Consider the following 26,224-nt stretch of genomic DNA (forward strand, 5'->3'; position numbering starts at 1 on the left):
TATTGAAAGCGCAACTTGTCTCTTCTCGCTCATGTGGAGGACAATCTGAGATTTGACCCAAGTGTCCCTGTCTGTAAATATCCTGCATCGGTTATGTCCGTCTTTGCGACCGATTAGCGCCTGGAAACAGGCGCAAACAGCTCGATAAATCTAGCCCTGTGTGTGGAGTTTTGAAAAAATTTTTGTACTTAATTATTGCAAGTAGTTTCTTTTAAAATGTACTACTCAAGTACTGGAAGTAAAAGTACAAGTATTGTGTTATGTAGTTATTACAGTTTTTTCTAACTGCTTACACACATGTCTCTTTTTTTCAAAACTCTAAACACAATTCCCAAAACTTTTTTGGGAATGCATCAAAAGGCAAACACTTTTTCACAATAAATATAATACATTTTTGGATATACCATACGATACGATACAACTTTATTGTGGGCCAAGGCTGAAATTCTTTGTGCATCCCTGGGTAACTCGTGAACACACTGTTCTAAATCTAAAACTCTTTTGTCTTTCATATTCTTATATCTACATTTATAATGTTCTAGAGTGAAAGTTATCTGCTGAGTTATCTGCTGGGGAGATAAGGGGTTGGCTTTATAGTTTTTTCTAACTGCTTACACACGTTTTCAAAACTATGTCTCCTTTTTTCAAAACTCTACACACAATTCCTAAAACTGCACACACAAATGCTTCAAAATGAAGCATTTGCATCAAATGGCAAACACTTTTATCATAATATTAAATTTTTGGATATACCATGTACACACTGTTGTTCTAAATCTAAAGCTCTTTTGTCTTTCATAGGTTTATATATACATTTACAATGTTCTAGAGAGAAAGTAAATCTGCTGAAAGTGGTTGAAAAGTGCACCTGTAAAAAACAATCTAATGTTACAGTAAAACAGAAAATATTTATTGGGCAAAACATCACGTTAGTAAGAGTAGCACAGAGTTGTTACAGTAGCATGAAACAAACCAAAGATATCATTTATAGAATAAAGAATGTATGTGTGTGTGTGTGTGTGTGTGTGTGTGTGTGTGTGTGTGTGTGTGTGGGCGGGGGGGTGTGTGTGTGTGTGTGTGTGTGGGGGGCAGAATTGTGTGCACTTTGTGCAAAACCAAGTCTGATTGATTAGTAAAGCTGAAATAGTCATTAGATAGTTGCATGCAGTATGGACACCACCTTAAAGCTACTCAAGATGGGCTTCTCTCCCTGATCTCATCAGAGATGACTCTCCTTCTTACTCTTCTTCCCTCCTCGTTGTTATCCCCTGTCTCCTCCTCCTACTCCTCTTACTCTCTGTCTATTGTTGGCATCCATTGTTCAAAACAGGTATTCTGACCTTTGACCTCTGTATAGGCCTATACTAAAGCAATGATTGATTAGTGTTCAGTTATGACATAATGTGTTTGCAAATGTGAGAAGTGTTTGTGTGTCCTGGTAAATAAGTGTAGCATTTTGATTGGTTGTGTTTTAAAATGGATAGCAAGTCACTTCCTGTTAGATTTTTCTGTTTTAGGTAGAGAATTGTGTGTAAAAAAAAAAATGTTTTTGGAGATTTGGGGTGTAGTTTTGCACTTTGAGTGCGAGGTTTCAAAAATCGTGTGACATGAAAAGATTTTGTGTGTAAGCAGTTGGAAAAAACTGTAACTTGAACACACACACACACACACACACACACACACACACACACACACAGACATGAGACGTGCAAACAAATTCAGAGGTTAACCATCAGTTCTCTGTAAGCTGCCTTTTACCAGAAACACACTATGTTGTGTGAAAAGCTACAGATTAAATCTTGCAGGTGTCTCCTTTTTTCAAAACTCTAGACACAATTCCTAAAACTGCACATAGAAAATGAAACACTGCATTCAAAATGCAATAAACACATCTCAAAATGAAGCATTTGCATCAAATGGCAAACACTTTTTTCATAATAGTAAATTTTTGGATATTCCATGAACACACTGTTGTTCTAAATCTAAAACTCTTTTGTCTTTCATATTCTTATATCTACATTTATAATGTTCTAGAGTGAAAGTTATCTGCTGAGAGTGTAAACAACAATGTAATGTTACAGAAAAACAGAAAATATTTATTGGGCTAAACATTAGGTTTGTAAGAGTAGCACAGAGTTGTTACAGTAGCACGACACAAGAAAACAAAACTACAAACATAAAAATCAAAGGTATTACTTTTAGAATAGAGAATATGTGTGTGTGTGTGTGTGTGTGTGTGTGTGTGTGTGTGTGTGTGTGTGTGTGTGTGTGTGTGTGTGTGTGTGTGTGTGTGTGTGTACACATACATACATTCTTTATTCTATAAATGATATCTTTGGTTTACATAAGTTTATACTTTTGTTTTCTTGTTTCATGCTACTGTATACAACACTGTGCTACTCTTACTAACGTGATGTTTTGCCCAATAAATATTTTCTGTTTTACTGTAACATTAGATTGTTTTTTACAGGTGCACTTTTCAACCACTTTCAGCAGATTTACTTTCTCTCTAGAACATTGTAAATAAACCTATGAAAGACAAAAGAGCTTTAGATTTAGAACAACAGTGTGTACATGGTATATCCATATATTTAATATTATGATAAAAGTGTTTGCCATTTGATGCAAATGCTTCATTTGAGATGTATTTATGGTATTTTGAATGCAGTGTTTCATTTTGAAGGAGATGTGAGGCATTTAGCATTTTGTGTGTGCAGTTTTAGGAATTGTGTGTAGAGTTTTGAAACATTTTTTGTACTTAATTATTGCAAGTAGTTTATTTTAAAATGTACTACTCAAGTACTGGAAGTAAAAGTACAAGTATTGTGGTATGTAATTATTACAGTTTTTTCCAACTGCTTACACACGTTTTCAAAACTATATCTCCTTTTTTCAAAACTCTAAACACAATTGCCAAAACGTTTTTGGGAATGCATTAAAGGGCAAATGACTTTTTCACAATAAATATAATACATTTTTGGATATACCATACGCTACGATACAACTTTATTGTCAGCCAAGGCTGAAATTCTGTTCATGGTATTTTGAATGCAGTGTTTCATTTTGAAGGAGATGTGAGGCATTTTGCATTTTGTGTGTGCAGTTTTAGGAATTGTGTGTAGAGTTTTGAAAAAAGGAGACATAGTTTTGATAACGTGTGTAAGCCGTTGGAAAAAACTGTAATACCGTAGGTATTGAAACACTATAAGTTCAAATACTATAAATATTGTATTATAAATATTAATAGGTTCAAAGCACCCATTTTTATATGTACATTTCTTGGGGTTCAACCCCCCATCACAGCGAGGTGTGTTTTTTCACATTTGTTTCACCTTACATGGTAATAAAGTCTTAAAGTAAACATCAGGTTGGATATACGTAGAAACATCTCATATGACGATATTTCCTACATGCATATGCATTTTGCTATCTAACATAGAATCTAACGGCTTAGTTCATCACTAGGTCAATGCAGTAACCTTTTTCTCCCCTATGTGCACACAGGGCCTAGCCCCCAAGTGCATGTATACAGGGCCCCAACAGCACTTCCTCTTTCTAGCTGTGCAGGTTCAGACAGACAGTTACACAAAGCCATTTATGCATCTGAAGCTTCTTGCAGACACTTCCTCTACACGACTGCGGGGTCAGACAGGCAGCTTCACACAGTAATTCACACTAAAATGTCTCTAAGCATGTTTATAGTAATATCAGTAACACAAAAATTTAGCATGATTATATTTCTAAGCAATCATATATTTCCAAAGGCACATCAGCACTCACAAACCAAAATCAAACTCAGTATTATAGTTTCAAGAGCAGAAATATATTTTAGCTGTTTTGGGGTTAACTCATGTCAAAAGCAGAAGCACAGTTTCAACTGTTCTTGAGCTGATACATTTCAAGTATAGTTTTAGCTTTTTTTTTGGATTTTCACATACTCTCGTTCAACAGTATGCATTTTATGCAAAACATATATATATATATATATATATATATATATATATATATATATATATTCCGTGGTATTTACAAAGACTGTCAGTAAGAGCGCGTCTCTATTCTGCGGGGGAAATTCTCCGCCTCTTAAAAGCAGGTCTAAACCAGCCGCAGTCGAGTTTCCTCGTAGACCTTTATGCCGCTGGTGAAATGGCAACAGGAATCTGAGCAAGACGAAGACATAGGCGAGGCTGAACATATTTTGAACATAAGAATCACACTTTGTCAGTGAACACAACATCATTTAGTGTTACAGATCAAGCAGCCGTGCAATATTAGAGTTACTGGAAGAAATCAAAGATGACATTGAATCTCCGACTCAGCGTTCACATCCCATTCCAGCAGTTGATAAACTCCTCGCTACATTACAGATATATCGGCATCAGGATCATTTCAAACAGTCCTAGCATCAGCAGTGGGAATATCTCAGTCTACACTCAGCTGTATCATAGCACAAGTACCGCTTCGCTACAGCGCAATCTACGGTATAGTGGGCGGAGAAAGACGCTGATTGGCTGATGGGTGTCAGGGTTGATAAATACTACGCAAAATGTGGAAGTATAGCGTGTGCTATTACTGAACTCGCATAAACAGACGCAGCGCAAACTGCGCTAGTGTTAGTAAATTAGGCCCCCAATTCCTAAAACTGCACACACAAAATGCTAAATGCCTCACATCTCCTTCAAAATGAAACACTGCATTCAAAATACCATAAACACATCTCAAAATGAAGCATTTGCATCAAATGGCAAACACTTTTTTCATAATAGTAAATATATGGATATACCATGTACACACTGTTGTTCTAAATCTAAAGCTCTTCTGTCTTTCATAGGCTTATATCTACATTTACCCATCCACCCCCCCAACCAACCCACCTGCGCGTAATTTCGCCTTATCAGCTACCGTAATCATTCTGTGATCACAAAATATGCTTCCCATTGAAATACATCACTTTAAAATTCGTGCTCACCACATGAAATTAACACCATTAACGTGTCCTGTCCACGAATCAATAGATTCAATAACGTGACCATTTCACGAACTGCCATGAGACCGGGCTGCCTAGGGGCAGCATCCATGATATTACATAATGATTTCAAACCAGAGCCTTGACTGAACACCTCGCGACCAAAAAACAAGACCGGCCCAGTTCTAAAAAAAAGGGGGAAAAATTGTTTTCATTTTATCAGTCAAAAAGAATGTTCATCTTACCCAAAAAATAACACTCTGTCTTAATAATACTTGTTGCACTTATTTTTGATTGATAAACACGGCCTGACTTCACTTTTTTGACCACCAGTCAGTGTGACAGGTTGGAGTGGCAGAATCATGAGGACCTTAAGAGAACTGCTGCCATTTCTTGTAAATACTGAAGGGAAGGAGGAGCTTTTTGCTTTGTGCAGCACTTTCATGGTGTGCAGGTATTCCTGGATGTGGTTAGGCTCATATATAGAGCCTTTCCTACAGAGCTGCAGGAGACACACTCTGAACTCTGTCTTTACTTCAGCTGCAGTATCTACTCCGTACTCTTTAACCCAAACAGGGACAGGAACCATTACAAACTAAACATGGCCAGATATTTTGGTAAGACATGATGCTGTATCAATTTTAATAATTTGTTATTTTTTTTATGTTTTGATCAATATTATGAATAATAGTATAACGTTGATCAATGCTGAATCTAATGTATGTAATGTCTTTGTGTAGCTCCTATAGACTAATGCTTCCATAGACAGAGCCTACTGGGTAGTTAAACTTAAAATTATTTTACTCTATAACAAAAAGGTCTATCTCCTTACCATAATGTAATCAGACAGAATTATAATCTGATCCCGTCAGTGGCAAGAACAAAACTTATGGTTGATGGAAACTGACGATGTCTATTTGCCGTATGTGATTATATTACAGCCCGGTTTGCTGCTACAGGTTACAGCGTTCTTGCTCAAAACTGGACCAAATTCAAAGATTCTTTTACACATTAGCCACTTAGACACTAATGCATGGCGTACTTTAAAGTACCTGGTTCCTTTTCCTGTAAATAATGAACTAAACAATATATGGAAGCCATATTAGATCATGGAAAGAAAGCCAAATAAGCCAACATTATAAGCCACATTGTAAATATTCACAATTGGATTTCCTGTAGGATTAACTATAATGCATGTACAACCTGATTCTTATTCAGTGTCACATATTCTTCTACACAGGTTGGAGCAGAAAAAATGAGGAAATGAGGATAGTGATGGTGGGGAAGACAGGAATTGGGAAGAGTGCCACTGGAAACACCATTCTGGGACAAAAATACTTTGAATCAAAGCGCAGTCCAATTTCTTTGACTATAGACTGTTCCAAGGGCAAAGCTGAGGTGGATGGGCAACAGGTGGCTGTTATCGACACCCCAGGCCTGTTTGACACCAGGTATGGCAAGGATAAAACATCTAAAGATCTATGCCAGTGCATCTCTTATGCTTCTCCTGGACCCCATGTGTTCCTGGTGGTCATCGGGCTGGACAGATACACTGAAGAGGAAAAGAAGACAGTGCAAAGGATTCAAGAAATCTTTGGCCAGGCTGCAGACAAATACAGCATGGTTCTCTTTACTCATGGGGACCAACTTGAAGACACAACTATTGAAGAGTTCTTGAAGGAATCCTCAGACCTGCAAGACCTCGTGACCAGATGTAATGGCCAGTACCATGTCTTCAATAATAAGCTGAAGGATCGCTCTCAGGTCACTGAGCTGCTCCAGAAGATCAGAAAAGTAAACCAGAAGAACGGAGGAAGCTACTACACAAACGAGATGTTCCAAGAGGCCGAGAGGCTAATCGAAGAAGAGAAACAACGCATCCTGAAAGAGATAGAAGAGAAAATACGCAAAGAACAAGAGGAATTGGAGAGAAACATTCAGGAAAAATATGAAAAACAGATGAAGAAAATGAATGAACAATTTCAGGCTGAGAGAGAGAGGGAGAGGAAAGAGAGAGAGGAGGAGATGAAGAGGGAGAAGGAGGAGAGAGAGAGGGCGATGAAAGAGAAAGAGGAGGAGATGAAGAGGGAGAAGGAGGAGAGAGAGAGGGCGATGAAAGAGAAAGAGGAGGAGATGAAGAGGGAGAAGGAGGAGAGAGAGAGGGCGATGAAAGAGAAAGAGGAGGAGATGAAGAGGAAGAATGAGGAGAGAGATAGGGGGATGAAAGAGAAAGAGGAGGAGATGAAGTGGGAGAAGGAGGAGAGAGAGAAGGCGATGAAAGAGAAAGAGGAGGAGATGAAGAGGGAGAAGGAGGAGAGAGAGAGGGAGATGAAAGAGAAAGAGGAGAAGATGAAGAGGGAGAAGGAGGAGAGAGAGAGGGAGATGAAAGAGAAAGAGGAGAAGATGAAGAGGGAGAAGGAGGAGAGAGAGAGGGAGATGAAAGAGAAAGAGGAGAGGAAGAGGCAGGAGAGAGAATTAGAGAGAAAGAGAGACAGAGAGGAGAAAGAAAGGGAGAAGGCAAACCTGATGAATAAAATGAAGGAACAGCATGACAAAGAACTGAGAGAGGAAAAAGAAAAGTTACAGAAGAGACATGAAAGTGAGGCCAGAGAGAAAGCTGAGGAGAATAATATATTGTATCGTGTGTTAGAAGCTGGCCAGGCTATAGTTGGAGCATTTACATTTATTGGAAAAACAATTGGAGGATGGTTAAAATAGTGAGTGATTCAGGCATAAAAACTACAGAGGATCCTTCTAGAAGCTCCTAGTCAAGAATATATGAAACAATTATTTCATCCACAGAACTAAAATCACAATTAACTTTTTTATTATGTGAGTGAATGATAATAAAGCTAATTGTATTTGTTGAAGTAGAGCTATATGCTGTAGGTTAGTAAGGCCTGTTCACTCCATGGTCCACTCATCAAATCATACTCTCACACTGCCATCTAGTGTTGCTTTTGCATTATTTTAATAAAGCCCAAGGAGATATTCCATAATATGTTAACATTTTACTATACAGTACATACAAACGATTTTCTTTTTTTTTCTGTTCTTTGTCAGATTTACATGAATGTATTGTAGTAAATCATTACGTTATTTGATTTTGTCACAAGGCTTTATTTCATGGGTTATGTTGATAATTGATGCCACTCAAGAACAAGTTATCTATGCGCTGATGTGCTACACTGAATAAGAAATAAAGATGTGATATTATACTTTTATGTTCTCCAATGCCATTCTCATTGACTTCAAGCACATATTGCATTAATAAAGTCTTTCTCTTTCTCTTTACACAAAATGTAAGCAGAGGTTTCTATACATTCAGTACTTTAATGTTTAATGTGGTTCATGAATGTTATTAAGCACTGTGAATTACCTTTGTGTATAATATGTGCTATTCCAATAAACTTGCTTTGCCATCTCTCGCCTCTTGTTTATGCTTTCTTGTTTACAGGTCAATGAGCAAATTGATGAATATCTAAAATTTCCTATATTAAATAATTCAAATTACTATATTATTAATTTACTATATTAAAAAATAGTAAAATATTAGTGAACCAATACATTGTGAAATAATTTTAAAAGTTGTTAAATCATAACTAATAGTTTATAATTATAATTTGAGGTATTAGTCTTTTCTTATCATGTCACTTTCTACTTCTACTCCACTACATTTCAGAGAGAAATATTTTACTTTTTACTCCACTCTGGAGTATCTGTTACAGCTTTAGTTACTAGTTACTTTAGTTACTCCACTACATTCATCTGTTACAGCTTTAGTTACTAGTTACTTTAGTTACTCCGCTACATTCATCTCTTACAGCTTTAGTTACTAGTTACTTTAGTTACTCCACTACATTCATCTGTTCCAGCTTTAGTTACTAGTTACTTTAGTTACTCCGCTACATTCATCTCTTACAGCTTTAGTTACTAGTTACTTTAGTTACTCCACTACATTCATCTGTTACAGCTTTAGTTACTAGTTACTTTAGTTACTCCTCTACATTCATCTGTTCCAGCTTTAGTTACTAGTTACTTTAGTTACTCCGCTACATTCATCTGTTCCAGCTTTAGTTACTAGTTACTTTAGTTACTCCGCTACATTCATCTGTTACAGCTTTAGTTACTAGTTACTTTAGTTACTCCGCTACATTCATCTGTTACAGCTTTAGTTACTAGTTACTTTAGTTACTCCGCTACATTCATCTGTTACAGCTTTAGTTACTAGTTACTTTAGTTACTCCGCTACATTCATCTGTTACAGCTTTAGTTACTTTAGTTACTGTAGTTACTTCACTACATTCATCTGTTACAGCTTTAGTTACTTTAGTTACATTAGTTACTTCACTACATTCATCTGTTCCAGCTTTAGTTACTAGTTACTTTAGTTACTCCGCTACATTCATCTGTTACAGCTTTAGTTACTAGTTACTTTAGTTACTCCGCTAAATTCAGCTGTTCCAGCTTTAGTTACTTTAGTTACTTTAGTTACTTCACTACATTCATCTGGTACAGCTTTAGTTACTAGTTACTTTAGTTACTCCACTACATTCATCTGTTACAGCTTTAGTAACTAGTTACTTTAGTTACTCCACTACATTCATCTGTTACAGCTTTAGTTACTAGTTACTTTAGTTACTTCACTACATTCATCTGTTCCAGCTTTAGTTACTAGTTACTTTACACATTCAGATTTTTCCACATAAAAACACATGTTGTTTATAAAATCTGATATTTTGAGTGCTTACATAACGAAGTGCCTCCATTTCTTGTTAATGGTCAGTGAGAGGAAGGTTTGAAGTGGAGAGGAAACACTGGGACTTCCCAGATATAAAAAACATCCTAAAACAACCATATAAAGCTTTAGTTTCACTTTCATTGTGTGCAGCTTTTTACGGCAAGGCAATTTTATTTATATAGCACATTTCAGCACAAGGCAACTCAAAGTGCTTTACACAAAACATTAAACATTGAAAAGCAAAAAGCAAAATAGGGATCCAAGATAAAAAATAAAAATATTAACGAATACAAATGTAATACCATATAAGATTAAAAAAACAACATCATGGTTCAGTATAACAATTAATACGAGAATAAAAATCCAAGAGTAACATTTACAGTTCCATATTAAAATTTTATACGCAATAAAATACAAGAATAAAATTCACTGTTTAGTATAAAAAGAAAAAATTAAGGAAAAGCAACATCGAAAAGAAAGGGTGTGGTGTGGCTCATATTTCCAAAGGAGCTGCAGGAGATACACCCTGAACTCTGATATTTGATAATTTGACAGAACAACAGATGTTCCAGAACTTTACAACATTACATTCACAATTGTCTTCCTTGTCCCAAATTGTCTTTTTATACAACACAAAACAGAGGCATCTCTTAGACCAGGGGTCTTCAAAATGTTTCAGGCCAAGGACCCCTTAGCTGAAAGAGAGACGAGTAGGGACCCCATACTACTGTACATATATTGTATAAAATTGAGTTGCATGTTAAACTGGGCCGGATGGATGAAAATGAATAGATATATATTATTTATACATCATGTTTTAATGTTACACATACAGTACAGGCCAAAAGTTTGGACACACCTTCTCATTCAATGCGATTCCTTTTTATTTTCATGACTATTTACATTGTAGATTCTCACTGAAGGCATCAAAACTATGAATGAACACATATGGAATTATGTACTTAACAAAAAAGTGTGAAATAACTGAAAACATGTCTTATATTTTAGATTCTTCAAAGTAGCCACCCTTTGCTTTTTTTGATAACTCTGCAAACCCTTGGTGTTCTCTCAATGAGCTTCATGAGGTAGTCACCTGAAATGGTTTTACCTTCACAGGTGTGCTTTGTCAGGGTTCATTAGTGGAATTATTTCCCTTATTAATAAAAAAGCAAAGGGTGGCTACTTTGAAGAATCTAAAATATAAGACATGTTTTCAGTTATTTCACACTTTTTTGTTAAGTACATAATTCCATATGTGTTCATTCATAGTTTTGATGCCTTCAGTGAGAATCTACAATGTAAATAGTCATGAAAATAAAAAGGAAACGCATTGAATGAGAAGGTGTGTCCAAACTTTTGGCCTGTACTGTACATGCAAACGTGCAAAAGAAGATTTCCGAAATCTCCACTTTGGCTGGAGTTTTTAGAAATAATCGTTTTCTGTGATTAAAAACGGGGTTTTCGTGTAAATGAAAGGCCAAACCGCAGGATAATATCTGCGTCTTCCCTTCGTGTAAACAGGGCATGAGTCTGCTTCTGGGTTCAAGTCACAAATCCTGACACCACCCCTCAAAAATTCCTTCCCCCACCTCTCGCCACCCCATAAATGTTTTTCTAGATCCGTCCCTGATTGGTACCTTTTTTATAAACCCATAAGAACTGTTCATCAAGAAACTTTTGAACTTTTCCGGGCGCGTCAGAAGCAGAACCTTTAGAAACCCTTTACGTGACAGTATGCCTCCAACGAGGAGAAGACGATGTACATCAACCAAAGGCTGAAGAACAGGCAGGTGGTGAGGATTTTGGGGACCCTGGGTCCGCCCAGTTCCCCGCCAATCTCGGGCCTGCGTCGGTAGATGAGGACGCCGATGCAGATGAAGGCAAAGATGGTGAAGAGTGTCACGGAGAAGGCCAACGTGCCCGGGTCCACCCTGAACTCGTCACCCTTGAAGTAGTGGTAGATGGCGGCAATGGACCAGGCCACGCCGATGCCCAGGAAGACGTTTACGGCGTTGCTGCCCATCACGTTCCCGATGGAGGCGTCTGCGTATTGGTCCTGGACGGCTGCCACCTTACTGGCAAAGGTGTCTAAAGGGAGAGAGAAAGTTGAGAGGAGGCGCTAAGATTAAAGGGATACCCCACCGTGTGCTCAACCCTAGCTGTAGATAGGTGGGGTCTCCTCTAGTTGGAGATAGGTGGGGTCTCCTCTAGTTGGAGATAGGTGGGGTCTCCTCTAGTTGGAGATAGGTGGGGTCTCCTCTAGCTGTAGATAGGTGGGGTCTCCCCTAGCTGTAGATAGGTGGGGTCTCCCCTAGCTGTACATAGGTGGGGTCTCCTCTAGCTGTAGATAGGTGAGGTCTCCCCTAGCTGTACATAGGTGGGGTCTCCTCTAGCTGTAGATAGTTGGGGTCTCCTCTAGCTGTAGATAGGTGAGGTCTCCCCTAGCTGGAGATAGGTGGGGGTCTCCCCTAGCTGTAGATAGGTGGGATCTCCTCTAGCTGTAGATAGGTGAGGTCTCCCCTAGCTGGAGATAGGTGGGGTCTCCTCTAGCTGAACATAGGTGGGGTCTCCTCTAGCTGTAGATAGTTGGGGTCTCCTCTAGCTGTAGATAGGTGAGGTCTCCCCTAGCTGGAGATAGGTGGGGGTCTCCCCTAGCTGTAGATAGGTGGGATCTCCCCTAGCTGGAGATAGGTGGGGTCTCCTCTAGCTGGAGATAGGTGGGGGTCTCCCCTAGCTGGAGATAGGTGGGGTCTCCTCTAGCTGTAGATAGTTGGGGTCTCCTCTAGCTGTAGATAGGTGGGGTCTCCCCTAACTGTAGATAGGTTGGGTCTCCTCTAGCTGTAGATAGGTGGGGTCTCCTCTAGCTGTAGATAGGTGGGGTCTCCTCTAGTTGTAGATAGGTGGGGTCTCCTCTAGCTGTAGATAGTTGGGGTCTCCCCTAGCTGTAGATAGGTGGGCCAACGCATCTTTTGTGCATGCATCGTTTTAGTCCGGTGCAACACCGGCAGCGCCAACGCTAGTTAGCTTAGCGTAGTGAATGGAATCCTATGTTGCTGGTTAGCATGTTGTGAGTAAAAGTGAGCCAACCAAAGACAAGAAAACAACCTAATTACATGCACTGAGACACAAAATGCCATCTACAGCCAGGGTAGACCGTGATAAGAACTATTTCAACAAACGGTGGCGTATCCCTTTAAGATGAATTAAAAAACCACAAACTTTACCCTTGTGTTGCCTCCCAGTCAACCTTGAAAAAAACAAAAATGTTGATGTTTTGACGCCTTTTTATCACAGTTTGCTTTTTGCTTTTTCCAGCATTTTAAATTTTTCTTCTACACATTTTCAGGGCTTATTTCTATGGGTGAAAACAGGTCAATGTGACCCGAAGTCAACACAAGGGTTTTTAAAGGGTAATTTAGTTTTTATCTTTCAACCTTTTCCCTATTTTCCCATGCTTTTAGGTGTCTAAGTGACTAAAAATCTTTTAAACTGGTCCAGTATTGAGCGAGAACACTTTAACCAGAAGACGCAAACTGGGCTGCAATTTAACCCTATATGACAAATGTTCAGCGCATAAGCGCCGATACCGTGGGTGCTCCGCAGCTCGAGCACCCACGCCCTGTTCTTTCAGAAGGATTCAAACCAATTTAGTGCCAGAAAGGTCAGCCAACAGTAGTATTTTGGAGTGTTATTATCTGAAAACATTGATATGTTTGATATGTTTCTGAGCTTGTCAGTGGCAAACACAGCACTTTTTGTGGACTCAAAATGAAAGTGAACATTGACCCTATAGGGTTACATTGCAGCTTGTTTCTTGCTTACTACTGAAACAGTTTTTAAAGATTGTTGTTCCCATCAGTCAATTAGACACAAAAAAATGGGGAAGTAGGTTGAAAATACCAAATATGTGTAATGTATTGTATTGTAATTTGCTGTGAAGTCAGTGGATGTAGGTTTGTGTCAGACCTGGTACAGATGTGCCCAATGCTATGAACACTACAGCGGTGACGGAGTCCTTGAGGCCCACGGTGCAGCCGAAATGTGACGCCAGGTCACCGATGACCGCCGTCAGCATGCCGATGACGGAGATGGAGACGAAGAAGCAGGCCCAGCCGTTCCAGTAGTCGGTGGGAGGAACGAAGGCGAACAGAAGCTTCCAGAAGACGGTCAGGAAGTGCATGACGTAATCAAAAAAGGACGGCAGCTTCTCCTCGCCACATTCATCGTCGTCATCGTCACCTGGGAGGAAAAGAAGGGGGCAACGATTCATATCTAAAGCAAACTGATATCGCAGATTTCCGTCGCCGCTAGCTTAGCTTAGCGTAATGAATGGAATCCTTTGTTGCCGTTAGCATGTCGTGAGTAAAAGTGACCCAACAAAAACGAAACCTAATTACTTCTTGTGACCTGCGTATTCACAACGAGTAAAAATAGCAATGCAGATTAAGACTTGAGACTATATTGCGTGGAAGTAGACTACAGCCGAAGCACTGCTACTCGGGCACAGAGATATCGGCAAGCCCACGGAGCTCAAAATGCGTTTGCCTACCTATATAAATATAGAGGAGACGGTGAATAACCCTATTTCAACAGTATTAAAGGAGTATTCCTTTTAGTATAATGACTTTTTTCGTGAAATATTACAACTTTTTAAGTTATCCAAACCCTTAAAAAAGATTGCACATAATGCAAGATCACCTTTCAGGAATCTGTCAAAACTTTTAGACTTCTATCTAGACCTTTGGATAAAAAACAGAAAACGTAGGATCCTATCAGAACCAACCAGAACCTGCAGAAGTTTATCCAACCATTTAGAAAAAATGTCAGGAACCAATCACATCATGCACAACCTTACTGGGATCTGAAAGAAGGCTTCAAAACAGCAGTCCACAAACCAATGGGTGGCGTAACGGATGCTATTCAGTATTTTCTTCATGCTATGGTACTAACCCTGGCACTACAAGCTGAAAGGTCCCGACCTGATGGGTTCGGGTTCGGTTCTTACCGGGTCTGACCGTGATGGCTTCCGTGAACTGCTCTCTCCAGCGCTTTGTCCCGCTCACCAGGGCCAGGTTGTTCTTCTTCAGGAGTTTATCCACGGTGCTCTGAAACACAAACAGCCAATCAAACCGTGTTCCTGCCAGAGGTGTTAAAAGTTTTCACATTCATTACTCAGGTAGAAGTATAGATAGACAGGGTTTAAAAAGACTTCTGTAGAAGTTGAAGTATCAACTCAAGCTTTTTACTCAAGTAAAAGTGTAAAAGTACTGGTTTTTAAAACTCCTTAAAGTATAAAAGTTAAAATAATGTAAGGGGGGGGGAAAATAATATCAATAGCCTATGCTTTTTAAAATTAGACATCGACTTTTGGAAACAATTAGCTGGTGGTACTTGGGTGCGCAGAGCTTGCAGCACATTCGAAATGAGTTGTTTTTGCATCCAACCATTTCGAAAACTTCTTCCAGGTACGGCCAGGGATGTAGAAGGTTTGGCTGGTCTTCCTGGCTACCAACCTCCTTGCTGGTGATTGGTCAGGACATTTCGCTCGAGTTCTCTTGTACTAGGCTACATACGTCTGCTATTTCCTTGCTGGAGTGTGACGTGATTTGTGACATATCAAGCTCAGCGCAAAGTCTTTCAGGAAGACTTCTCAATTACTTCATTCACCACTATCGCTCCCTGTTAAGTGGTGTTCACTTTTCAGTAAACCAACCAGAATTGGCCACGAAATTCATGATTCAATCACAGCATGACATCCTGCTTTAAATGTCTCTCTCCTTGCTGTCCGCTGTCTTCTAAGGCAAACGTGCAAGTCTCCTCCTCCCCTTCAACCTCCGGGCATCGTCAACCACGGCAACCGGAGTCCCTTTTCCGGCAGACATGTCCTTCTTTGGGTTCCCTCTCCACCATCACTAGTGTCTAGGCTCCATCGGGGGGAATATGTCTCCCTTTCAATATTTTTAATGATGGAGTCTAATCCCCAAAGACTCTTTGCATTTCATATTATGCTTATGTACAATAAATGATTTGCATATCTGCAAACGAAGTCTGATTGAGTTGAGTCCTGATTGAAGTGCAGGTGCGGTGGATCACGTACAAACCAATAGGGTGTTGGAATGGTACATGTTCATCCAACCACAATCAAATTCATTCTATCCTGATGGTTTGGATGATTTAGGAGTAGAAAGTACAGATAATTGTGTGAAAATGTAAGAAGTAGAAGTAAAAAGTCTGCTGTAAAATAATTAATCCAGTAAAGTATAGATACCTAAAAGTTCTTCTTTACTTAAGTAAGGTAACGACGTATTTGTACTTCGTTACTTGACACCTCTGGATGCTGCTGATCTTTTTACCAAACCTCCTATCAGTATGATCACATATCTGATACGTAACCGCATGTTACGCTGTACGTGTTTATTTTGTTGTGTTTTTAACTGTGACTAAATAAAACCAAAAGGTATCCCACCTTGAACTCGTACGACCCCTCTATGACAACCTCCAGTGTGGCGTGCTCGCCCAGCATCGGTCTGGCCATCTCTGCGATCCGCCTCTCCTCTTCCTCCTTTGTCAAAACTGCCTCACCCCCCTCTTGAGAGAGAGAGAGAGATCAATTCCCACTGCGATACATCAACCAATGTGTCCCTGAGCAAGGCACTTAACCCCTAGTTGCTCCAGAGGCGTGCAACCTCTCACATACAGTATAAAGCAATCGTAAGTCGCTTTGGATAAAAGTGTCAGGTAAATGACATGTAATGTAAGTGGGGTTTGATCCATTTACACATTTATTCTATCATTTGTCATTTACACCGGCAAACTGACTGACAAAGTCATAGTATGTCGTAAAAAGTCACAGTATAGAATATCGAACAAATCTTAAAAAGTCATAAAAATTCATACGTATAGTATGTCGAACAAAGTCATAAAAGTTAGTGATGAACTTGAGGAAGAGGTGGACAGGTGGACAGGTGGATGAGGACAGACAGGTGGTGGACATATAGACTGATGGGTGGATGGACAGGTGATGGACATATAGCCTGATGGGTGGACAGACAGGTGGTGGACATATAGACTGTATGGGTGGACAGACAGGTGGTGGACATATAGAGTGATGGGTGGACAGACTGGTGGTGGACATATAGACTGATGGGTGGATGGACAGGTAGTGGACATAAACTGATGGGTGGAAAGACAAGTGGTGGACATATAGACTGATGGGTGGATGGACAGGTGGTGGACATATAGACTGATGGGTGGACAGACAGGTAGTGGACATATAGACTGATGGGTGGACAGACAGGTGGTGGACATATAGACTGATGGGTGGAAAGACAAGTGGTGGACATATAGACTGTATGGGTGGATGGACTGAAGGACGTACCTGTGATGTTGATGATGGAGGAGGGGACAGGCTGGTCTCGTCCCTGGACAGTCCTGTAGACGTCTCTGCCTGAACATGGGGACACAAACTGATTCTATTGAAACCACAATATGTTGAACTAGAAGAACTAACTACAAGTTTATGACTGGTTGAAGAAACATCAGCGTTAGTTTGGACATAATCTGTGTGTTGTGTTTTTACGAGACTGTCCTTTCCTGAAAAACGCCAGACAGAGAGACAGACAGAAAGGACAGACAGACAGACAGACAAAAAGACAGACAAAGAGTAGACAGACAAAGAGACAGACACACAGACAAAAAGACAGACAAGAGACAGACAGAGAGACAGACAGAAAGGACAGACAGACAGACAGACAAAAAGACAGACAAAGAGACAGACAGACGAGAGACAGACAGACAGACAAGAGACAGACGAGAGACAGACAAAGAGACAGACGAGAGACAGACAGACAGACAGACGAGAGACAGACAAAGAGACAGACAGACAGACAGACAAAAAGACAGACAAGAGACAGACAGAGAGACGACAGACAAAGAGACAGACGAGAGACAGACAGAGAGACAGATAAGAGACAGAAGAGAGGCAGACAGACAGACAGACAGACAAAAAGACAGAGAGACGACAGACAAAGAGACAGACGAGAGACAGACAGATAAGAGACAGAAGAGAGACAGATAAGAGACAGACGAGAGATAGACGAGAGACAGACGAGAGACCAAGCACCAAAAGCTGCAAAAACTATGAAAAGCAGTAGTAACTTAGAAAAAAGACCCAAACATGTTAAAAATAGCGCCAAAGATGTTATAAACCCCCGAAAAAAAGCATCTAAAAAAGTGCCAAAAGGATGTCCGGCTTTACCCCTCTCACATAACCGGCCAGTAGTCACCTAATTTGTCTGACAACATTATGGAAAGGATCCCTACAGAGATAGACATTTTAGTTAAGTAGTAAGATCCTTTTAGTTTAACAGGAAACAGCCCCGAAATCCCCATCACCAAACCCACCAGACTCCATGTAAATAATCAGGACTTTTAGCGTGTATAGAGCCAGCATATCTCCACCAGACTCCATGTAAATAATCAGGACTTTTAGCGTGTATAGAGCCAGCATATCTCCACCAGACTCCATGTAAATAATCAGGACTTTTAGTGTCTATAGAGCCAGCATATCTCCACCAGACTCCATGTAAATAATCAGGACTTTTTAGCGTGTATAGAGCCAGCATATCTCCACCAGACTCCATGTAAATAATCAGGACTTTTATCGTGTATAGAGCCAGCATATCTCCACCAGACTCCATGTAAATAATCAGGACTTTTAGTGTGTATAGAGCCAGCATATCTCCACCAGACTCCATGTAAATAATCAGGACTTTTAGCGTGTATAGAGCCAGCATATCTCCACCAGACTCCATGTAAATAATCAGGACTTTTAGCGTGTATAGAGCCAGCATATCTCCACCAGACTCCATGTAAATAATCAGGACTTTTAGCGTGTATAGAGCCAGTATATTTCCACCAGACTCCATGTAAATAATCAGGACTTTTAGCGTGTATAGAGCCAGCATATCTCCACCAGACTCCATGTAAATAATCAGGACTTTTAGCGTGTATAGAGCCAGCATATCTCCACCAGACTCCATGTAAATAATCAGGACTTTTAGTGTGTATAGAGCCAGCATATCTCCACATGTAAATGGGTGAATTAAGGGTTTATTTCAACCAAACCAGAGTGGTGATTGTTGGAACAGTGGAAAGATGAACCAAGACGGCTTTTTTGTAGTTTTATTCTGTTTCTGTCCACTTTGAATGAAGTGTGTTCAACAGCCCCGAAATCCCCATCACCAAACTCCACCAGACTCCATGTAAATAATCAGGACTTTTAGCGTGTATAGAGCCAGCATATCTCCACCAGACTCCATGTAAATAATCAGGACTTTTTAGCGTGTATAGAGCCAGCATATCTCCACCAGACTCCATGTAAATAATCAGGACTTTTAGTGTGTATAGAGCCAGCATATCTCCACCAGACTCCATGTAAATAATCAGGACTTTTAGCGTGTATAGAGCCAGCATATCTCCACCAGACTCCATGTAAATAATCAGGACTTTTATCGTGTATAGAGCCAGCATATCTCCACCAGACTCCATGTAAATAATCAGGACTTTTAGTGTGTATAGAGCCAGCATATCTCCACCAGACTCCATGTAAATAATCAGGACTTTTAGCGTGTATAGAGCCAGCATATCTCCACCAGACTCCATGTAAATAATCAGGACTTTTATCGTGTATAGAGCCAGCATATCTCCACCAGACTCCATGTAAATAATCAGGACTTTTAGTGTGTATAGAGCCAGCATATCTCCACCAGACTCCATGTAAATAATCAGGACTTTTAGCGTGTATAGAGCCAGCATATCTCCACCAGACTCCATGTAAATAATCAGGACTTTTAGCGTGTATAGAGCCAGCATATCTCCACCAGACTCCATGTAAATAATCAGGACTTTTTAGCGTGTATAGAGCCAGTATATTTCCACCAGACTCCATGTAAATAATCAGGACTTTTAGCGTGTATAGAGCCAGCATATCTCCACCAGACTCCATGTAAATAATCAGGACTTTTAGCGTGTATAGAGCCAGCATATCTCCACCAGACTCCATGTAAATAATCAGGACTTTTAGTGTGTATAGAGCCAGCATATCTCCACATGTAAATGGGTGAATTAAGGGTTTATTTCAACCAAACCAGAGTGGTGATTGTTGGAACAGTGGAAAGATGAACCAAGACGGCTTTTTCGTAGTTTTATTCTGTTTCTGTCCACTTTGAATGAAGTGTGTTTTACGATGATAAAAGTCCTGATTATTTACATGGAGTCTGGTGGAGTTTGGTGATGGTGATTTCGGGGCTGTTTCATGTTAAACTAAAAGGATCTCACTCTCTAACAAAAAGGTCTATAAAAATAGAAATGCAGAAAAAAAAGTGCCAAAAAGCAGCTTGAAGGCTCAGCGACAGGAGTAAACTGAAGCAGGAAAATTAGAGCCTCAAAGAAGATGACGTAAAGGTCAAAGGTCAGAGAGAGAGACTCAGGTGTGTGTTCGCACCTGTCCATCTCATCTGGTTCCAACATGGCTCCTGCAGCTCTACGTAGAAGCGGGCCTGCTTATCGTACTCCTCACGGTCAATTATTCTAACGGATATGAGCTTCCTGAGGACCAAACAGGAAACACACAAGTTCAGGTTAGTTCACCAGTAAAGCCAGTGTGGCTGATCACTCTCCCAGAGTTGGTCCAAAAAGTTCCTCAGAACACACCGAAGAGACGAGACCTAATACGTCTCCATAACAGCTTTTCTGTATTGTTACCGGCCACTGATTGGACGTACGCACCAGCTGGGTCTGGCTGCTCCCGGATGTTACAATCTGGCATTAATGGCGGCTCGTTCAGAATACAGTTTACAAAGATAGTTCACCGAAACATGTTTCTGAAAACATTTGAAGAGAGAAATAGGCAGTGCAGTTGCTGAATCTGTCTTCATCTCAGATCAACAAAGGTCAGTTTAGAAGATTTTCGTCAGATTTTGAGAGACTGTTCGCCGCACTCAGCTGGAGGTGGGTAGCATCAAAATTGTGCCATAGGAGGTTCGAGTTCTGAAGCAAAGTGTGAAGTCTTCTGGTAGCTGTGCCAAGAGAAATCTCAATCATTCCCAATCTCACAGAGACGGAGAGTGTAGGTATATGTAAGGAGATAACATAGACACAGGCTAATTACTGGTCACTAACATGCTAGTTAACATTAGTAATTAAACCTAAACAGCTAATGGAAGTCCAAACTGCCTGTGAGCTTCTCCTGTACTATACGGTAATTCCTCTACTGTGTGACAGTAAGTCTCGTGGTTATGACCCAATCGTTAGCCTATTGTTATAAAAGCGTCTGCTACGGAGCCATAACGTGAGCTACAAGGTAATGGAGCCTTTTATACGTTGTCGTGTTTCTTTAGAAATAAACAACGAACAAATAGAGTCTTTAAACGCTTCAGATGTAAAGTTATTCTCTGTCAAAGTGACGTCAGAATGAATGGAAGTCAATGGGATGCTAACGGGAGCTGATGGCTGGGTAGCAACAAAATTGCGCCATAGGAGGTTCCACTTCTGAAGCGAAGCTCACCCCCCCTTTGGCTGGAGGTGCTGCAGCACCCCCTGTTAACAAACTGCGATAACAATAAAATGATTGCTTATGAATATCTCTGGTTGTTGTTTCTGTTCCACGACATTTTGTATGCCATGTTTGGGGTGTGGGATGAAAAGAGGGATGATTTTAGTAACAAGAGGGGTGGAACAGCTGATACACTTCTGTTTACCAGCGTCTACTGCTGGCTCCGACAGGTCTTTCTCAGCTCATCGCTGCCTGAAGACCCGGCTCCGTAGCACTATCACTCACAGTAGACTTTCACATATCGCACTGCTTCAAGTCCACAAAGACATTTTGGATGATCTGGATATTCAGTGTCTCGTATGGCAGAGTTTATCAGCCGAACTCCAGAGTGCAACTCTACGTTTGGTGTACCGAAATCATCGTAAAGTAGAGACACGGTGTCTGATCTCTGCGACTTTTTCCTGCCGCCGTGCAGGCCCAGATGGTAGCCTATATTTAGCCTAGTGTGATTTATGTATGCCTATTAAGAAACAAATAGTCTGTAACTTTAAAAAAAAAAATTAAACTTTAAAATTTGTCACATACTTCGCTCGTTTGTTGTTCTGAGTTCGCTGTGCAGTACGCACCGTCAGCTCAGCTGTAGCCACTACTTCATGGAGGGGGGGGGAGGGAGAGGTAGAGTGGTCCGCAAAAGAAAACAGACAGAAAGGTTGCAGAAAGGAGAAGTGTGCAGAAGGAGGAGAAGTGTGCAGAAGGAGGAGAAGTGTGCAGAAGGAGGAGAAGTGTGCAGAAGGAGGAGAAGTGTGCAGAAGGAGGAGAAGTGTGCAGAAGTTTTTTTTTTTTATTTACAGAATTTTACAGAAATTCAATCATCGCAGTACGTAAGCAAATAGGATACAAAAATATGTACAAATAATATATGAAAGTGAAAAAGAAAATAGTAGTCTAAACAAAGGAAAATCAAAGGAAACAAAAAAGAGACAGACTTTCAAGAATGTTAAAAATAAAGACTTAAACAAAAGAAGTGTGCAGAAGTCTGAGGCATGATGAAGAGAAGATGATGTCAGAGAGAGACTGCAGGACAGCAACTAAACATTTAATCAAAGAAGGAAAATTACTCCTAAAGGTCGTAAAAAGTAATACAACTGTCAAACTGTACGGTGAACTTTTAGAATACTGTATTTCGTTTTGTCTCTTATTATAATTACATGTCGCTGAGAGCCACTGTATGGAAGCACCGGCTACAGGGCGATGTTATAGCGTCGGTAGCCAACACTGATAGCCACTGACCAAGCGTCAGTATTGTACGAGTTGGGAGTGAGAGCGAGTTGTTGAGACCTTGTTTACAGCTGGAGATGATGATTATAAAGATGAGTTTCCAGTTTGATTTTGAGGATGCAGATGATTGGATGATGCAACGCGAAGAAACCAGAGGACACAGATAGATTGTTGGAGGCTTCAAGCTGCAGCCGCCCTCATTGGACAGACCCACGCTCACACAGTGTGTGTGTGTGTGTGTGTGTGTGTGTGTGTGTGTGTGTGTGTGTGTGTGTGTGTGTGTGTGTGTGTGTGTGTGTGTGTGTGTGTGTGTGTGTGTGTGTGTGTGTGTGTGTGTGTGTGTGTGTGTGTGTGTGTGTGTGTGTGTGTGTGTGTGTGTGCGTGTGTGTGTGTGTGTGTGTGTGTGTGTGTGTGTGTGTGTGTGTGTGTGTGTGTGTGTGTGTGTGTGTGTGTGTGTGTGTGTGTGTGTGTGTGTGTGTGTGTCTGTGTGTGTGTGTGTGTGTGTGTGTGTGTGTGTGTGTGTGTCTGGGTGTGTGTGTGTGTGTGTGTGTGTGTGTGTGTGTGTGTGTGTGTGTGTGTGTGTGTGTGTGTGTGTGTGTGTGTGTGCACGGTTGTGATTGGTTCAAAAGAAATTCAAGAAGTTCAAAAAGCCACAGCATTTGTCTCTATATCCCAGAATAGAAAGAGGTGCAGGCAGACCACACACAGCGCTGACAGTCTGTGGAGATAGAACTGGCAAGGCAACACTAGTTGCAAGCAGGGTTCAAAATTAACTTTTTCATCCAACAGCCAAACAGCTATTGGATGTTCAAATTTTACCAGCCACTTAATAGATTACCATTGTTTTTTGGGCTGGTGAGTGAAGCAAATCTACCAGCCAATTGCATATTTTACCAGCTTTTGGCTGGTAGATGCTGCTAATTCTGAACCCTGGTTGCAGGTATTTTTTGGATTAGAAATATAAATGTTAATCTACCAGTTAGCTCCTCTGGTAGCTAAGACTTTAATCTACCAGTTAGCTCCTCTGGTAGCTAAGAGATTAATCTACCAGTTAGCTCCTCTGGTAACTAAGAGTTTAATCTACCAGTTAGCTCCTCTGGTAGCTAAGAGATTAATCTACCAGTTAGCTCCTCTGGTAGCTAAGAGTTTAATCTACCAGTTAGCTCCTCTGGTAGCTAAGAGTTTAATCTACCAGTTAGCTCCTCTGGTAGCTAAGAGTTTAATCTACCAGTTAGCTCCTCTGGTAGATAAGAGTCTAATCTACCAGTTAGCTCCTCTGGTAGCTAAGAGTTTAATCTACCAGTTAGCTCCTTTGGTAGCTAAGAGATTAATCTACCACTTAGCTCCTCTGGTAGCTAAGAGTTTAATCTACCAGTTAGCTCCTCTGGTAGCTAAGAGATTAATCTACCACTTAGCTCCTCTGGTAGCTAAGAGTTTAATCTACCAGTTAGCTTCTCTGGTAGCTAAGAGATTAATCTACCAGTTAGCTCCTCTGGTAGCTACAGGAGTCCATTCTAGATGAGATCTTGCAAATAAAACCTCAGAAAAGAGGAGTTATGTCTCCAGTTTGTCTGACATCTTCTCAGCCTATTGTTGCAAACATTAGGTCCACAATCGTACTTCTATATTTATGACTGTGCAGAGAAGATTTCTACTTACGAGATGTCGTCGTTGTTAAACTCCAGGACTCCGTGCGTGTCCTCAAAGTCCTCGCCGCCTCCTCTCGCCGTCCCCTCCGTGGTTTTGTACGGCAGCCTCACCGCGCCGCGAGCTCCGGCCGTCCGGATGACCTTCACCTCCATGACCCCGATGCTCTCGCTCACCGTCACCACGGGCTCCTCGAACGTAAAGATCCCCGTGTGGTCGTCGTCGAAGACGGTGACCGTGGCCGTGCACGGCAGCCCTAAACTCGCCGCGTGGTTAGCCTCTCGCTCGCCCTCCGACACCACGCGCACGTTGCTGAGGTGAACCAGGAAGTGCTCGTCCTCCTCAAAGATGTCATCGTCGATGATGTCGATGCGGATTTCCTTCTCCGTCTCGCCCGGCCCGAAGACGACCGTTCCTTCGGCGAAGCGGTAATCCAATCCCGCGTTCGCGGTGCCGTCTTCCGTCCGGTAATCCACCGAGACGGAGCTCGCCAGGTCTCGGCCTCGGCGCGCTACGTTCAGCGCCACGCTGCCGCAGTTCTCCAGACACTGGTAGCCACCGGGGTCGAAGAACACCTCGGAGGAAAGGTCGTGGATCGAAACCTCGGTGCGGTAATCGTGATGCTGCGCGGCTTTCTCTTCGGCGTTGTCGGCGCTGTGCTTATCCGAAACATTTCCCGCTTTCGTGCCGATGCTCGGCGCCTGACAGACATCGTGCTGCGTGGCTTTCTCTTCGGCGTTTTCGGCGCCGTTCTTCTTCAAAATATTTCCCGCTCCCGCGCCGATGCTCGGCGATACCTGACAGCGGTAGAAAGCCCGAGTTTTCTGTCGCTGGTTTGAAAGTTGGAAATTGGCGAGCTCCATCAACTGCTCCATCTCTCTCTCGGGATGTTTCCGCTTCAGATCCCGCAGGATCCCGGCGAATTCTCTGCGAGCCTCCTCCCCGCCCGGCTCCTCTTCTCCGTCGGCGCCGAGCAACCTCTCGCCCATTTCGACGCCGACGCCAACTTTCGAGGGAAGCTCCGGCTCTCCCTCCGTTTCGATAATCATCCCCTTCTGCCTGCCGGCTCTGTACCGTTTGTACACGTACTTGTAGAAGAGAAGCCTGCGATCGGCAACGTAAGCCAATCCGACGCAAACGGGGAAGAAGGAGAGCGTGAGCAGGCCCTCCCATATCTCGACGACGCCGGGAGAAATCACGGCGAGGATCAGGTAGAGCCACGTGTACGCGAACACGCTGCACGTGGCGGTGACGAAGAAAACCCTCAGGTGCTTCACCTTCCTGGTCTCTCCGTCGGGAACGACCGAGACGCAGAGCCCGACGATGACGAACATGTTGAAGGCGGCGCTGCCCACGATGGTGTTCGGGCCGAGCTCGCCGGCTCGGAAGCCGTGGCCGCAAACCTCCACGACGGACAGCAGGATCTCCGGCGCCGAGGAGCCCAGCGCCATCAGGGTCAGGTTGGACACCGTCTCGTTCCAGATGCGAACCATCGTGGTGACCTGTAATGGGAAAAATTACATTTAAGCATAATTCCTTATATTTTTATGTTTCATTTGTACTTTAATTCTCTCACAAATGCTGAAAGAGTTTATATCTCATTTCCCACATGTAGATTTTGATTCTAACTTTGTGAGACATCCAGTCTGGAACATAGTGTGAGCACTGTTAGCCTGAACCGATAAAGGTATAAGGTCACCCTAAAACTATCTCATGTTTTCTCATGCCAGTTAACCCCTTGATGCCTGAATTTATTCCCAATTATATAAACAAAATATTATGTGTGTTTCTGGCTCCAAGCTGATGCTAAATTAAGTTGAGATTGTTAATTTTTTCTATAGCATATGGAATAGATATACATTTAGGTATGATGCAAATTAGCGACAACAGGCATTATGGTAAAATTTACAGGTTAGGTGTAGGGTTAGGGTTAATTTCGCTTCCGTGAACCGGATATATCTCCCAATCCGACCGGTCCTACGAGAAACCAGTGCATGCAAAAGGTTCCTAGGTATGTATTGCATGTAAACAAACCAGC

At 41.5% G+C, this 26,224-nt stretch overlaps 1 protein-coding gene and 1 pseudogene across 1 annotated transcript; one reads left to right on the top strand and one right to left on the bottom strand.

The window, feature by feature from the left end:
- The first annotated feature begins 5,495 nt into the window (after positions 1-5,495).
- LOC114558598 (GTPase IMAP family member 4-like) lies at positions 5,496-7,684 on the top strand. Its single transcript, XM_028582662.1, has 3 exons — positions 5,496-5,583; positions 6,207-6,938; positions 7,551-7,684. The coding sequence occupies exons 1-3, from the start codon at positions 5,568-5,570 to the stop codon at positions 7,682-7,684; spliced, it is 882 nt and encodes a 293-aa protein (XP_028438463.1). The 5' UTR covers positions 5,496-5,567.
- A 3,734-nt stretch (positions 7,685-11,418) lies between these two features.
- The window catches only part of LOC114558951 (sodium/calcium exchanger 1-like), a 15,399-nt pseudogene continuing 593 nt past the window's right edge, over positions 11,419-26,224 (bottom strand).

Source organism: Perca flavescens, chromosome 7, assembly GCF_004354835.1.
Source record: "Perca flavescens isolate YP-PL-M2 chromosome 7, PFLA_1.0, whole genome shotgun sequence".
NCBI classification, from domain to species: Eukaryota; Metazoa; Chordata; class Actinopteri; order Perciformes; family Percidae; genus Perca; species Perca flavescens.

Bases quoted from the DNA above. Each gene is read 5' to 3' on its own strand.
- LOC114558598 (XM_028582662.1), top strand. The intron at 6,939-7,550 runs ATGAACAATTTC...AAGAAAAGTTAC, and splicing joins AAAACAGATGAAGAAAATGA to AGAAGAGACATGAAAGTGAG.